We start from the raw sequence: 13302 nt of genomic DNA, 5'->3' as shown, positions 1-13302 counted from the left end.
CCTCCCCGCTCTGTCTCTGGTGAATCCTTTCACCCCTCTACTCCTCCCACCCCCCTACCTCTGGCCTACACCTCAGCTCTTGTATGCATAAATGAATAAAATAAATCTTTTTTTAAAAGTTATCTGTGTATAATAGTTTGTGTCCATGACTATCTTTTCATATTGTTCTTAAAATATGTTGTTGCTCCCAGAGTAAAACTGTCAAAATATCTGTTCACAGCACAATATGGTTTTTCTTTGTACCCGGCAGGGGAATTTCCTTTTGTTAAATAAACACTCCACTTAGCTAGATAACATGAAGGGATGTTTACAAGGCATTTTGTAAACTGACTGTTTATATCTGTTTTTCCTCCTTTTAGCAATATTTGGAGTTCCTGTGTAGGGAAAAAATATTGCTAAATGGTAAAATGGAACTCACTACTAAATTCTTGGCCCTGGAGTAATTTATTGATTTAATTTGAACAAGTTATTTTGCCTCATACTCAGCTCTACTCATCTTGTAAACGTTCTGTAGGGTCATTGTGTGCCAGAACTTGTAGCAGTTGTTCGTTAAAATATTCTGTAAAAAAAAGTAGTAAACTTGTACCGGGTTGTCGGAAAAGTCATGGCATATTTTTTCTGTTTTTCAAGCAAATATGCATCATGACTTTCCCGACAACTCAAATTTATCTGGAATCAAGCAAGTGTAGGTGCTTCTCTGTTGTGTGGGTCTTTTTTTTTTTTTTTTTTTTTGTAATTGTGGCTCTCAGAAAAGCATTTTTTTAATTAGCTTTCTGACTGTGCTTGTGCCTTCAACACTTTCACAATGATTTTCTGCTCCTCAATAAGGAAAACACACTTAATACTGTCCTGGACCCTTTAGCCTGGACTACAAGTTTCTTCATTTTTGATAACCTCATAAGAACTTTTGGTCTCACAGCATCAACTCCTGGGCACACACCACATGCAGATTTGGGTGCTTTCCCAACTTTCTTGATGTAAAGGTAAACAGACAGTCTTGTTTTATTAGAGGCTATATTGTAGGATAGCCTATGGCAGTATATCAAACGCTGAACCATTCTGAATGCCTCTAGACACTGTCCCCAGAAGAGGCGTATTTGTCTTATTTTTAAGAAGGGACAAATAAACAGATAGAAAGGATTTGTCTGTGGAAGCAATTTGCAGGACCTGTCACGTATTTGATAGGATACAGAGTCTGTGCTATCTATTGATAGAATACCAGCAGAGCTTTCTATCAGTAATGGCATTGCTGAGGGCTCTTCAGTGCTGGGGGCATTGCATTGTTAGAAATGAGATCATGTTAGGTGCAGTACTGCATGCAGTTTTTTGGAAATGTGTAATATGTCTTAAGATACATAACTTGCTAATCAGGATCCCCATGATGAAGATTATCATTATGCCCTTAGTTTTTTTTTTTTTTTTTTTTTAGAGGCATGTTTTATTTATTTGTTTTGTTTTTTGTTTGTTTGTTTGTTTGTTTATACAAGCACTGGGTACAGTCAGAAGCGCGGGTGGGTGAGAGAATTCACCAGAGCCAGAGCGGGGAGCAGAGCAGGCAGAAGGACCGAAGTACACTGCTGAGGGGAGCAGCGGGCGGCAGGAGAGGTCTGCGCACCATGTGGGACCCTCCTCCAGTGGCCGGGGAGCAGCCGGGGATCGAACCAGAGCCGCAGAGGCCGCGGGCAGCTTCGCAACCCAGCGCTCAACCGCTGCGCCACCGGGGAGGCCCTATGCCCTTAGTTTTTTTTTTTTTTTTTTTTTTAAGATTTTTTTTTTTTAAAGATTTATTTATTTATTTATACAAGCACTGGGTACAGTCAGAAGTGCAGGAGGGTGAGAGAATTCACCAGAGCCAGAGCGGGGAGCAGAGCAGGCAGAAGGACCGAAGCACACTGCTGAGGGGAGCAGCGGGCGGCAGGAGAGTTCTGTGCACCATGTGGGACCCTCCTCCAGTGGCCGGGGAGCAGCCCGGGAGTGAACTGGCGCTACAGAGGCTGCAGGCAGCTTCGCAACCCATCGCTCAACCGCTGCGCCACCGGGGAGGCCCTGCCCTTAGTTTTTTAAGGAAAAACTTTCCAGAAACTTAACCTGTGGTACTGGGACTATATCTACCCTCACTATACTTTTGGAAGTGAGAATGGAGACATGCCTGACACCTAGGCGGAGGGATGGTAGGTGGGAAAATGGAGATGGTTTTTCTAAGCTAGAGCTTTGCAAAAGCACACGTTTTTCCTCATGTTAGTCTCGTCCTGGCCAAGAGAGTGTGAGACCACTGTTTCTTAATCTTGGTTTCGTTCCCTCTGCTCAGGTCAAGTCCCATATGTATATGATTGCCCACTAGAAATAGTCGTTAGATATCTCCTTGAACTCTCAAATCCGTGTATTAAGAGGATGACTCTCATGATTACCTCCTCCGTTTACCCTTGCACAGCACAGTCTCCTTCGGGGCAGCTCCACCATTGACCCAGCCCACATCCTGTCAGGCACCTAGTTCTGTGGATTCTTCCTCCTGTGTATCTGGAAACTTGTCTCTTCCTTCCAACTCCCATTTCTATACTTACTCTTTCTCAATAGAAACCCATTCTGTTACCAGGCTTGCCCTTTGGTATGATTTGGTAGGGTTGGGTTTTTTGTTTTTTGTTTTTTTAAAGATTTATTTATTTATTTATATAAGTACTGGGTACAGTCAGAAGCACCGGAGGGAGAGAGAATTCATCAGAGACAGAGCGGGAAGCAGAACAGGCATACTGACGAAATACACTGCTGTGGGGAGGAGCGGGCATGGCAGGAGAGGTCTGCGTGCCATATAGGACCCTTGCTGGCGGCCGAGGATCGAACCTGCGCTGCAGAGGCTGCGGGCAGCTTCGCAGCCCAGCGCTCAACCATTGCGTCACCAGGGGAGGCCCTAGGGTTGTTTTTTGTTGTTGGTTGATTTGGTTTTGATCTGGGAATGTTATTAACATGTATTTATGTGGAAAAAAAATTTCAGCATCCCAGTTGAGATTTGGGCATGAGGCAGTCACAGAACAGATCCTGAGACATTTCTGGGTCTAATGGGTAACAAAATCACTCTGAAATCTCACTGTTTTTAACACAACAATTTTTTTCCATGTTGTGATGCGTATTAGTCACAGGTTTTCAGGTACTCAGCCTCTTAGGTCCTCCAACTTGAATTTGCCATGTCCTTAGGCACTATGACACAGGAGGAGAGGCAGGTTGGGTTTCTGTTTCAGCCTAGAGTGTCACAGATCCCTCTGCTCACATTGTAATTGGTCAGAACTAGTCAACAACCTGGGGGGTTGCATAATGTAGGCAATCATTTGAAATATCTAGTAAGCATTATGTTCTTGCCACGATCATGAAATATAATCAGATTTCTTACTGGCTTCATCCATGGCCTTTAGGTTTCTCAAGAGCTGAAGCTATATCTACCTTGCTTTTGCATCCCAAGCATATGGATACACAGTAGGCTTCTGATGAGTTTTTGTTGTTGTTAATAAATGTGCTCCTTGAGCTTGAATCTGTTACAGGGCAGGGAGAGGGGTACCCCGGAACCCCCACACCTGCCTGCCCTAAATAGGTTCTGCCTTCCACCGCATCAAGACAAAACATATAAGACCTTTAATGGAAAGGAACTTTAATACAATTAGTGTGCAATACAGACAAGACAAAGAATATAGTTTCCAAATCCAGTACCCGAAGTTACCCATCCCCTTGGGGTAAATGTTGGCCCAAAGCAAGGCCTGAAAGCACCTTTTAGCAGGGAACCATAGAAAAGGGTCAGAAATAGTGAGACAAGTCTAGGAGGAAAAGAGCATAATCAAAATCAAGATAAGAGCTGCCATTGTTATCCTCCCCACGTGTCTCTCACCCACATCTGTTTCAACCAGTCCAGGACCAACAGGCAGGCGCAGTTTCTTCACATGTCTCTCTGTTCCATGTGCCTCCTTCAGATCTCCTTCTTGCTCTCCATCCTTCTTCCTTCCTTCTTCAGTCTCCTCTCCAGCTTCTTCTCCTGCCTGCTCAGCTCCACCCTCCTTTAGATAGGGCAGGGAACCTGGAACCTCCCCTTTTCCTGGGGACCACCCTGTTACAGATTCAACTCAAGTCACTTCTATAAGAAAGCTTCCCATTGCATCCCTCAAACACATTCCCCCAATGTGTTTCTTTTTAGTGTCATTGTGGTATCCTGTGTATACCTCAATCAAAGCTCCCCACCCTGTGTTATATCTCCCCCCACCACCCCACTGGATACTCAAAAGTGGGGACTATGATGTATTTTTTGGAAAATCTATATTAAGCAATGGTAATTTCTTTTTTGTCCATAATCAAAACTTTATTGCAAAAACTCACACCAAAGTAGGAGATCACTGTTGTATACCTTACAAAATGAAACACACTTACATTTTCTTGGTAGATTAACTGAAATCAAGAACTGATTAGGCTCTCTGCGATGTAACACAAATTCAGGAAGTTGTGTCCATCATTAGTGTTGTTTTCTTCTAAATGAACACCCTTTTGTGAGTCTGACCTGTTAAAGCAATTTTTAATCCCTTTCCCCCATTACTGTTTAAGCTGAAGCCTTTCATATAAATCTCTCCCCATAGAATTCATAATTCTCACTAATTTCTTTATCACTCATTGCACACATGTCCCTAATCATGTAATCATTTTCCTCTCTGTGTGAATAACAAGTTATACCTGTGTCACCTGTTGACTTCTCCTGCTCTTAGGGTGGGCCACCTGTATCATGAATCCAGGAGCTAATATATGAGTGAATGTGTTCCTTGGGTACACTTACCCATCTCTGCACCCATATCACCTGTCTTTGTGACAGGAACTTCATAAAAGACTGATACCTGGCTCGTCATTCTCCCTTCGATCTGCCTCAAAATTGTAGTTTTTGTTTTTTTTTTAAGATTTATTTATTTATGCATACAAGAACTGGAGTACAGGCCAGAGGTGTGGTGGGGGGGCGAGGGTTGAGAAGATTCACCAGAGACGGAGTGGGAACAGAAGAGGCAGATTGACTAAAATATACAGCTTAGGAGAGCAGGGGACGAGCTAGCATTGGTCTGCTGCGCCATATGAGTAGCTCCCTGGCAGTGGATTGAACTCGTGCTGCAGTGGCTATGGATAGCTTCATAGGTTGCATCTTAACCCCTTGCACCATGAGGGAGGCCCAAAATTGTAGAGGTTTTGATCTCTTCATCTTCCTCTTCCTGGCTCATGATGATGCTTAGTGAATATTTGTTAAATAAACAACAAATACTGGGTTTTCCTTCCTTTTTCATTTTCTAGAATGTTTAGGAACTTTGCTATTTAATTTTTTTAGATAATTTTATATTTAAGAATTAAACTTCAGAGTAAGAATTTACTTAATCAGAATGCTTCTTACTATAGCCTCTGGCTAAAGAATAAATTTTGTCTTGATTTTTGCTATAAAGTTTTGATGAGCCCTCAAAGAAACTTTTATTTACCAGTAAGTGTGAATACAAAGCAATGAGACTTCCTTTCTCCATCCTTTGTATTATGTATAGTCTTACTCCATATATTTATGTGTTGAGTGTATAAAGCAATAATACTTGCTTTTAATTTACTAATTAATATTTCATAGTGATTGAAATTTAGAAATTAAATTATACTTTATGTTGCAGATTTCCTTTCCTTGGCTTTAGTTTTGAAATATCCCTATACAGGTCTTTCATTTGGGCTATAACTTAATTGGGTGCCTGGTCATTCTTTGAGGCAAACGTAGGTTTAGAATGGCTTGCCAGAAAGTGGGAAAACTGTAGGAAGGAAAAAATTACATGTTGTTCCTTCTATCACAATTCAAAGATAACCAATTTTTCTGAGTTTTTTTTTTTTTTTCCTTGAATCTGCCTTCCAAATTAGATAGATAGGGCTTACATGCCCTAGTCTAGTGATTCTGGAGGACTTAAGAACTGTAACTTGAGTAAACAAAACATCATGTGTAGATTTATTTTTCTTTTCATAGGTAATATTTTGAAATACAAGATTGGCCACAACTATTAATGAGACCAGGTGTGGCAGTGATCCCTTTTTCTTGTATGGAAATTGTGTATTTTAGCTTTATAATTTAATTTTATAAAACTGGATAGTTTTGGAACCTTCTGAAGACTGCTTCCCTGGGTATAGACTCTGAGGAAGAAAGTAGTGGCACTGACTTTAGCTTTTAATCTTAAAACTGGTTTTATTTCATTGAGGTGAAGTTCACATAACATTAACCATTTGATAGTGAACAAGTCAGTGGAATTTAGTAACAAATACATCTTTCTAGTTTCAGAGTAAAATAAAAGCCTGTATCCATTATGTAGTTATTCCCTCTTACTCCCTTCCCAGGGTCTCTGGCAACCACCGATTTGCTTCCTGTCTCTCTAAATTTACCTATTCTGCATATTTCATGTACAGATCTTCCTCAGCTTGTGGGTATTACCCCCTAACAAACCCATCCTAAATAGAAATAATTGTAAATTGAAAATGCATTTAAATTTTGTGCCTTAAGTGTAGCTTAGTCTTCAGTTGGGTAAAATTGTCTAACACAAAGTATTTTATAGTAGTGTCCAATGAATATCTCCGACACAGATGGGCACTTGGTAGATATGATGAGATGCAAAAACATAAAACACAGGTTCAAAAGAACGCTGGCAACACAGTCCACTGAGGGTATCTGTAATTTACCCTCTGATCATGTGGCTGACTGGGAGCTGTAACTTTCTGCCGCTGCCCAGCATCATGAGAGAAATGGAACCACATGTTGCAGGCCCGGGAAAAGATCAAAATTCAAAACTGGAGGGCCTCCCTGGTGGCACAAGGGGTTAAGACGCAACCTGTGAAGCTATCTGCAGCCACTACAGCACGAGTTTGAGCCCCGGCCAGGGAGCTACCCACATGGCACAGCAGACCTCTCCTGACTTGCCCCCTGCTCCCCTCAGCAGTATATTTCTGTAGATCTATCTGTTCTCCCCACTCTGTCTCTGGTGAATCCTCCCACCCCCCAAATCTCTGGCCTGTACCCCAATTTTTAAATGCATAAATAAATAAATCTTTTAAAAAAATTCAAAACTGGAAGTACAGGTTCTACTATATTGCTCTAATACCATCCATAAAGTTAAAAAAAAAAAAATCACAAGTTTAACCATTGTAAGTCATACAGTATGTGACCTATTGAGTCCAGCTTTCACTTTCATGATGTTTGTTCACCTATGGGTTGCATGTATCAGTACTTCATTCTATTTTATGGCTGAAGAACATTCCATATATATAATTGTCACATTTTGTGTATCCATTCATACTGATGGACAGTAAGTTGTTTCTGTTTTTATACTGTTATAAATTATACTACTGTAAACATTTGCATGTGTTTGAGTACCCATAGTCACTCCTTTGGGGGTGTGTATATACCCCATATCCCACTGTGGGATTACTAGGTCATAAGGTAGTTTTTTTTATCATAAGGTCATTTTATGTTTAACTTTTTGAGGAGCCACGAGACTGCTCTCCGCAGAGCCTGAACTATTTTACATTCCTACCAGCAGTGTGCCAAGATTCCAGTTTTTCCACATCTTTGCTAGTACTTATTATTTTTTAAGTTATAGACAGTGGGTATGAAGTGGTAGCTCATTGTGCTTTTATTTTGCGCTTCCCTAATGACTAATGATGTTGAATATGTTTCTTTGTGTGCGTGCATTATTTCTTTATCTTCTTTGGAAAAATGCTGCTTGTCTTTTTTTGTTGAGTATAAGAACTCGTTAAATATTTTGGATACCAGATCCTTACCAAATTCATCTGCAAATATTTTCTCCCATTCTGCTGGTTGTCTTTTCACATTCTTGATAATGTCCTTTGATGCGTAGAATTTAAAAATTTGATGAAGTCCATTTTATCTATTTTTTTTTCCTTTTGTTCATCTTTTGGTATTATGTTTGAGAATTTGGCATACCTGGACAAATCCAAGGTCATGAATATGTCTCCATTTTATACTTTAAGGCCTTACATTTAGATCGTTAGCTCATTTTTTTCAAAAAGATTTATTTATTTATGCGTACAAGAACTGGGGTGTAAGCCAGAGGTGTAGGCGATGAGAGGATTCACCAGAGAGAGTGGGGAGCAGAACAGGCAGATCTACTGAATATACACTGCTGAGGGGAGCAGCAGGTGAGTCAGGAGAGGTCTGCTGCGCCTTGTGGGTTGCTCCCTGGCTGGCAGGGGTTCTAACTCTTTGTACTGCAGTGGCTGGCTGTGTTTAACCCCTGCGCCACCAGGTAGGCCCTAAATTGGTAGCTCTTTTTGAGTTAATTTTTGTATATGATGTGAGGTAGGAATCTAGTGAGGATTCTTTTTTTTTTTTTAAATAGAGGCATGCTTTATTTATTTATTTGTTTGTTTCTTTTGGTTATACATGCACTGGGTACAGTCAGAGAAGCGCGGGAGGGTGAGAGAATTCACCAGAGCCAGAGCGGGGAGCAGAGCAGGCAGAAGGACCGAAGTACACTGCTGAGGGGAGCAGCGGGCGGCAGGAGAGGTCTGCGCACCATGTGGGACCCTCCTCCAGTGGCCGGGGAGCAGCCGGGGATCGAACCAGAGCCGCAGAGGCCACGGGCAGCTTCGCAACCCGATGCTCAACTGCTGCGCCACCGGGGAGGCCCGAGGATTCTTATTTAGCAAAATTTCATGGAGTTTTCCACATTGTACTTTTTAATATCCTTGATTAAATATACAAACAGGGCCTCCCTGGTGGCGCAGGGGTTAAGACGCAACCTATGAAGCAATCCGCAGCCTCTGCAGCACGAGTTCGATTCCCGGCTGACCAGGGAGACATATGGTGGGACAAACCTCTCCTGTCTCTCCCACTGCTCCCCTCAGCAGTGTACATCGGTCTGTCTGCCTGTTCTGTTCCCCACTATGTCTCTGATGAATCCTCTCAGCCCCCCCCCCCATCTCTGGCCTGTACCCCAATTCTTGTATAAAAATAAATAAATCTTTTAAAAAATAAATAAAAATAAATATACAAACATACCAGTCCAGAGCTATCGTATTATTTTAAATTTTTGTGCATTGTATTAATCAAAACAGAACTCACATATATTTTGAAAATAGTACTTGTAAGTATGAGACATTATTTTCTCAGTCCAGGCTGTATGTTGGTAACAGTATAGGAATACATGAATGTCTTTCTTAGTCCCCTCTGAGCTTGCAGGTTACAGACTTTGTAGATGCATATCAGGGGGATCTATCATGACATGAAGAAAAAGGGGTTAAGAATGAAAGAAAAGAGAATTTTTTTTTTTTTTGAAAGAAAAGAGAATTTCAAGAGTCAAGGTTGCAGAGACCTCAAGAGGAAGAGAGAGGGCTGGAAGATGGGTAACCATAAGTCAGTGGCAGAATCTGTAATGGCAGGAAAAGACAGCATTTTCTTTCCAGCGGCAAGGATGATTGACAATTGAAGTGAAGTGCTCTTGGGGAGAAGGTTTGGAATAGAGCTGGAGGCTCAAAGACATCAGAAAGTGGTGGTTTAGGGAGCAGTTGAAGATTCTTTTAGTTTTGAAAATAATGTCAACCCAATTCTTCCTCTAAATGAGGAATCCAGCTAGCTAATTTTTTTAGCAGCTGTTCTAGAGAGAAGTAAAGAAAATGACTGGAGTATTGATTTAAGTTTAGTAAACTGTTTGCTAGATCAGTGTTCTGTGTATTTGTTTGGTGTTCTTGTCACTTCTTAATAAAGTTCCCCAGTGAAAAAATTCAGTTTTAGCCAAAAACGTGATGTAAAATTCTTTTGTTTCCCATTAGAGAGAGAGTGAGGTTCTCAGTGCACCCTTGGAGCTTAGGATGGTGTGCGGTATTAGCATGACCTTCTGATGGAGCTGGGACTCATGAGAGTGAGAACTTTGGAGGGTTTATAGGGACTCTGGTGCCAAAAGGGCTGAGGAACTTCTTCCCTTCTGGCCCGACCTTCACAGATGGCATTCACAGGCTCATCAGTGACAGTTTTTTTTATTTATTTATTTATTTATTTATTTATTTATTTATTTTAGGCCATGTCAGCTCTGTGTTCAAAAGGGCTTTAGAAGGAGGAGGGTGGATAGAATAAGTGACTGCGAGTCTGAGGATGGAGTAGCTGTTATGGCTGCTGGTTCAGAGGCCCTTTTACTTTTACTAGCAGGTTGTTACTTCAAACAGAAATGAAAGCTACTATACAAGAAATTATTCAGAGAGGTGTAAACAACGAACAGGTCTTAGGTACTTTATGGTGTTTAAAATCTGAACTTGGGGCCTCCCTGGTGGCACAAGGGTTAACTTAAGTTAAGCATAGCACTCCGAAGCTATCACAGCCCCTGCAACACGAGTTTGATCCCCTGCCAGGGAGCTACCCACATGGCACAGCAGACCTCTCCTGACTCACGTGCTACTCCCCTCAGCAGTGTTCTCAATCTGCCTGTTCTGCTCCCCACTCTGTCTCTGTGAATCCTCTCACCCTTCACACCTCTGGTCTTACCCCAGTTCTTGTATGCATAAATAAAAATTTTAAAAAATAAAATATTTTTAAAAATAAAAAATATTAAAATCTGAACTGTACACATGCATCTTTTTGAGTTTTTAACCACCCACATAACCTTTGTGACTTTCAGGTGCTACTTGTGAGCAGTAGTCGTCATCCCGACCGCTGGATTGTCCCTGGAGGAGGCATGGAGCCCGAGGAGGAGCCGAGTGTGGCAGCCGTTCGTGAAGTCTGTGAGGAGGTATGCACTGAAAAGAAAGGGCACCACTCTGCTTTGTAATCGTGACTCTGTCGTGTCTGTGTAATTCTTTCATTTATCACTCACTGAACAAAAATACTCGCGAAAACAGAAAGATGGCATTTAGTAGTTAATATGTGCCTCCTTGAATAAAGGGGTAATCAGACTGTGACATAGTAATGTTGCCCAGGCACTTTTTGCAGAAAGAGGGCTCGCAATAGTTACTGTGTCTACCAGATAGTCCTTTGTGATTTTGCATGGATTTCTTCCAGCAATGCCTCTGTTACCTGTGGCAGGAAAGCAAGAATTAAATAGTTCATCAGCCCTAAGAAATGAATGGAACAAGGTGTGTTGGTATAAATGGCTCATTCTCATTAACCTTTGGGAGAGGAGGAAGAGGCCCTGTTTTCCTGTGCTTCCTGGCTCCTAGCCGCACAACAGTGGCCAAAGCAACAATTCTATTAGCCAAAAGCTGTCAGTGGTTTTTTCTTTTTTATTTAGTCGCATAATGTTCAATGTACATGTATTGTGTTCCTGGGCCATGCCCAGTATATCTTAATAGATATGCTAGGATAAACAATTAGAAGTTAAGTTTTGGACTCTTAATTCCCTTAATTCAAGAGCTTATAGTCTGGTCGGTGAAGCTGAGAAACAGAAACAGGTAATTCAAAACCAGGAGGAAGGAACTGTTTCTCCATAGTATTTTGGTGACACCACGCTCTACTCTACTTGTGTTACCTCATGTAGGACTCATAACACAGTGGTGTAAGTTTTATCATCTCCATCTATTTATCCTGGCCTCATCAATAGTGCTGTTTAGATCCATTTCCTCATTCCAGAGTGAATTTAAGACTGATTCTAAAATAGCACTTAGAACAAGTCTGAATCTTCTTTTCTTTTGGGTCCAGTCTTTTCTGAAGTCCTCTTAGACTATTCTTACCCTTGGAAGACTGAACGAATTCTTTTTCCCTCTAAACTCCTACAAACTTAGATTGCTTGTGTCACTCATTTTATCATATATCTGGTATCCATAACTAGATTGTGATCTCTGAGGACAAAGATTATGTTTCCTGTTTTGAATTGTCTCTTACTGTGCCTAGTGTATAGGTAGGTGAATAGAAAGTAATTAATATATCCTTCTGTGACAGGTGGAACAATAAAAGTTCTAAAGAAATGCCCCAAATGGAAATAATCAAAGGACAGAAAATGATAAATATTGAGAAGAGAGGATGTGAGAAGGCATTCTTACAGTAGTAAGAATGGGTATCCCTTTTTCTTTTTAGACTTGGGATACTGGGGAACGTACAGAGTATAGGCTGGTCTTGAGGGACTTGGGGTACCTTGTCTACACTTTTGCTTCCTAGAAATGATGTACTATCCTTCAGTAGGTAAAAGGAGAATAGATTGAGGTAGGAATAAAGTGCTTGTAACATGAGAACTGAAAGATGCATCGCCAGTCACTAAACTGTGTTCCTCGTAAGTTCAGTGTCTTACCTACTTCGTGTCTTGAGGGAAATATTTGAAATTAAACCCTGTCTGCCATTCTCAGTCCTGAGGAATCCTGACTTTGAGCAAAGCTTTTCCTCTCCAGTCAAGGAGGAGTTATATACTTAATTCTAGCATTTGGGAGGATAAAGAAGTGTCTGTGAACGCCTTAGAACTTTAGAATAAAGTGTCAAGTAAGTCAAATGTTTGTGCAAACAATAAAAATAGAGAAAAACAAAACATTACAAAAACAAACATTTCAGTGACTTCTATTAAAATAAATGGAGGGGGCCTCCCTGGTGGCACAAGGGGTTGAGATGCAACCTATGAGGCTGTCCACAGCCATTGCAGCACAAGTTTGATCCCTGGACTGCAAGGGAGCAACCCACAGGGCACAGCAGACCTCTCCTGACTCGCCCGCTGCTCCCCTCATCAGTGTACTTCAGTCATTCTGCCTGTTCTGTTCCCCACTCTGTCCCTGGTGAATCCTCTCACCCCCTTCACCTCTGGCCTGTACCCCAGTTCTTGTATGCGTAAATAACCTTTAAAAAAATAAAATGAAGGGGCCTCCCCGGTGGCGCAGCGGTTGAGTGCTGGGTTGCGAAGCTGCCCGCGGTCTCTGCAGCGCCAGTTCAATCCCCGGCTGCTCCCCGGCCACAGGAGGAGGGTCCCACATGGTGCGCAGACCTCTCCTGCCACCCGCTGCTCCCCTCAGCAGTGTACTTCGGTCCTTCTGTCTGCTCTGCTCCCCGCTCTGGCTCTGGTGAATTCGTTCACCTTCCAGTGCTTCTGACTGTACCCAGTGCTTGCATGAATAATAAATAAATAAAATTTAAAAAAAAATAAAATAAAATAAATAAATAAAATGAAAATAAATAAAATGGAAGAAGGGGCCTCACTGGTAGCACAGGGGTTAAAGACACAGCACTCTTAAGCTACTGCCAGCCCTACAGCACGAGTTCGATCCCTGGTAGACCAGGGAACTACCCACATGGCAAGCAGACCTCTCCTGTCTTGCCCACTGTTCCCCTCAGCAATGTATTTCAGTCTGCCTGTTCTG

At 41.7% G+C, this 13302-nt stretch overlaps 1 protein-coding gene and 1 pseudogene across 1 annotated transcript in view; one reads left to right on the top strand and one right to left on the bottom strand.

Moving 5' to 3' along the window:
- Positions 1-13302, top strand: part of NUDT3 (nudix hydrolase 3) — a 105796-nt gene that overhangs the window by 49509 nt on the left and 42985 nt on the right. Inside the window, exon 2 of the mRNA XM_037519545.1 lies at positions 10650-10760. Coding sequence (XP_037375442.1) covers positions 10650-10760 — 111 coding nt within the window. The remainder of the gene's footprint in view (positions 1-10649; positions 10761-13302) is intronic.
- LOC119253080 (60S ribosomal protein L34-like) lies at positions 766-1058 on the bottom strand (annotated as a pseudogene).

Source organism: Talpa occidentalis, unplaced genomic scaffold, assembly GCF_014898055.3.
Source record: "Talpa occidentalis isolate TD23 unplaced genomic scaffold, MPIMG_talOcc4v2.1 talOcc4.2, whole genome shotgun sequence".
Lineage (NCBI taxonomy): Eukaryota > Metazoa > Chordata > Mammalia > Eulipotyphla > Talpidae > Talpa > Talpa occidentalis.
This window is presented reverse-complemented; position numbering and strand designations above follow the sequence as displayed.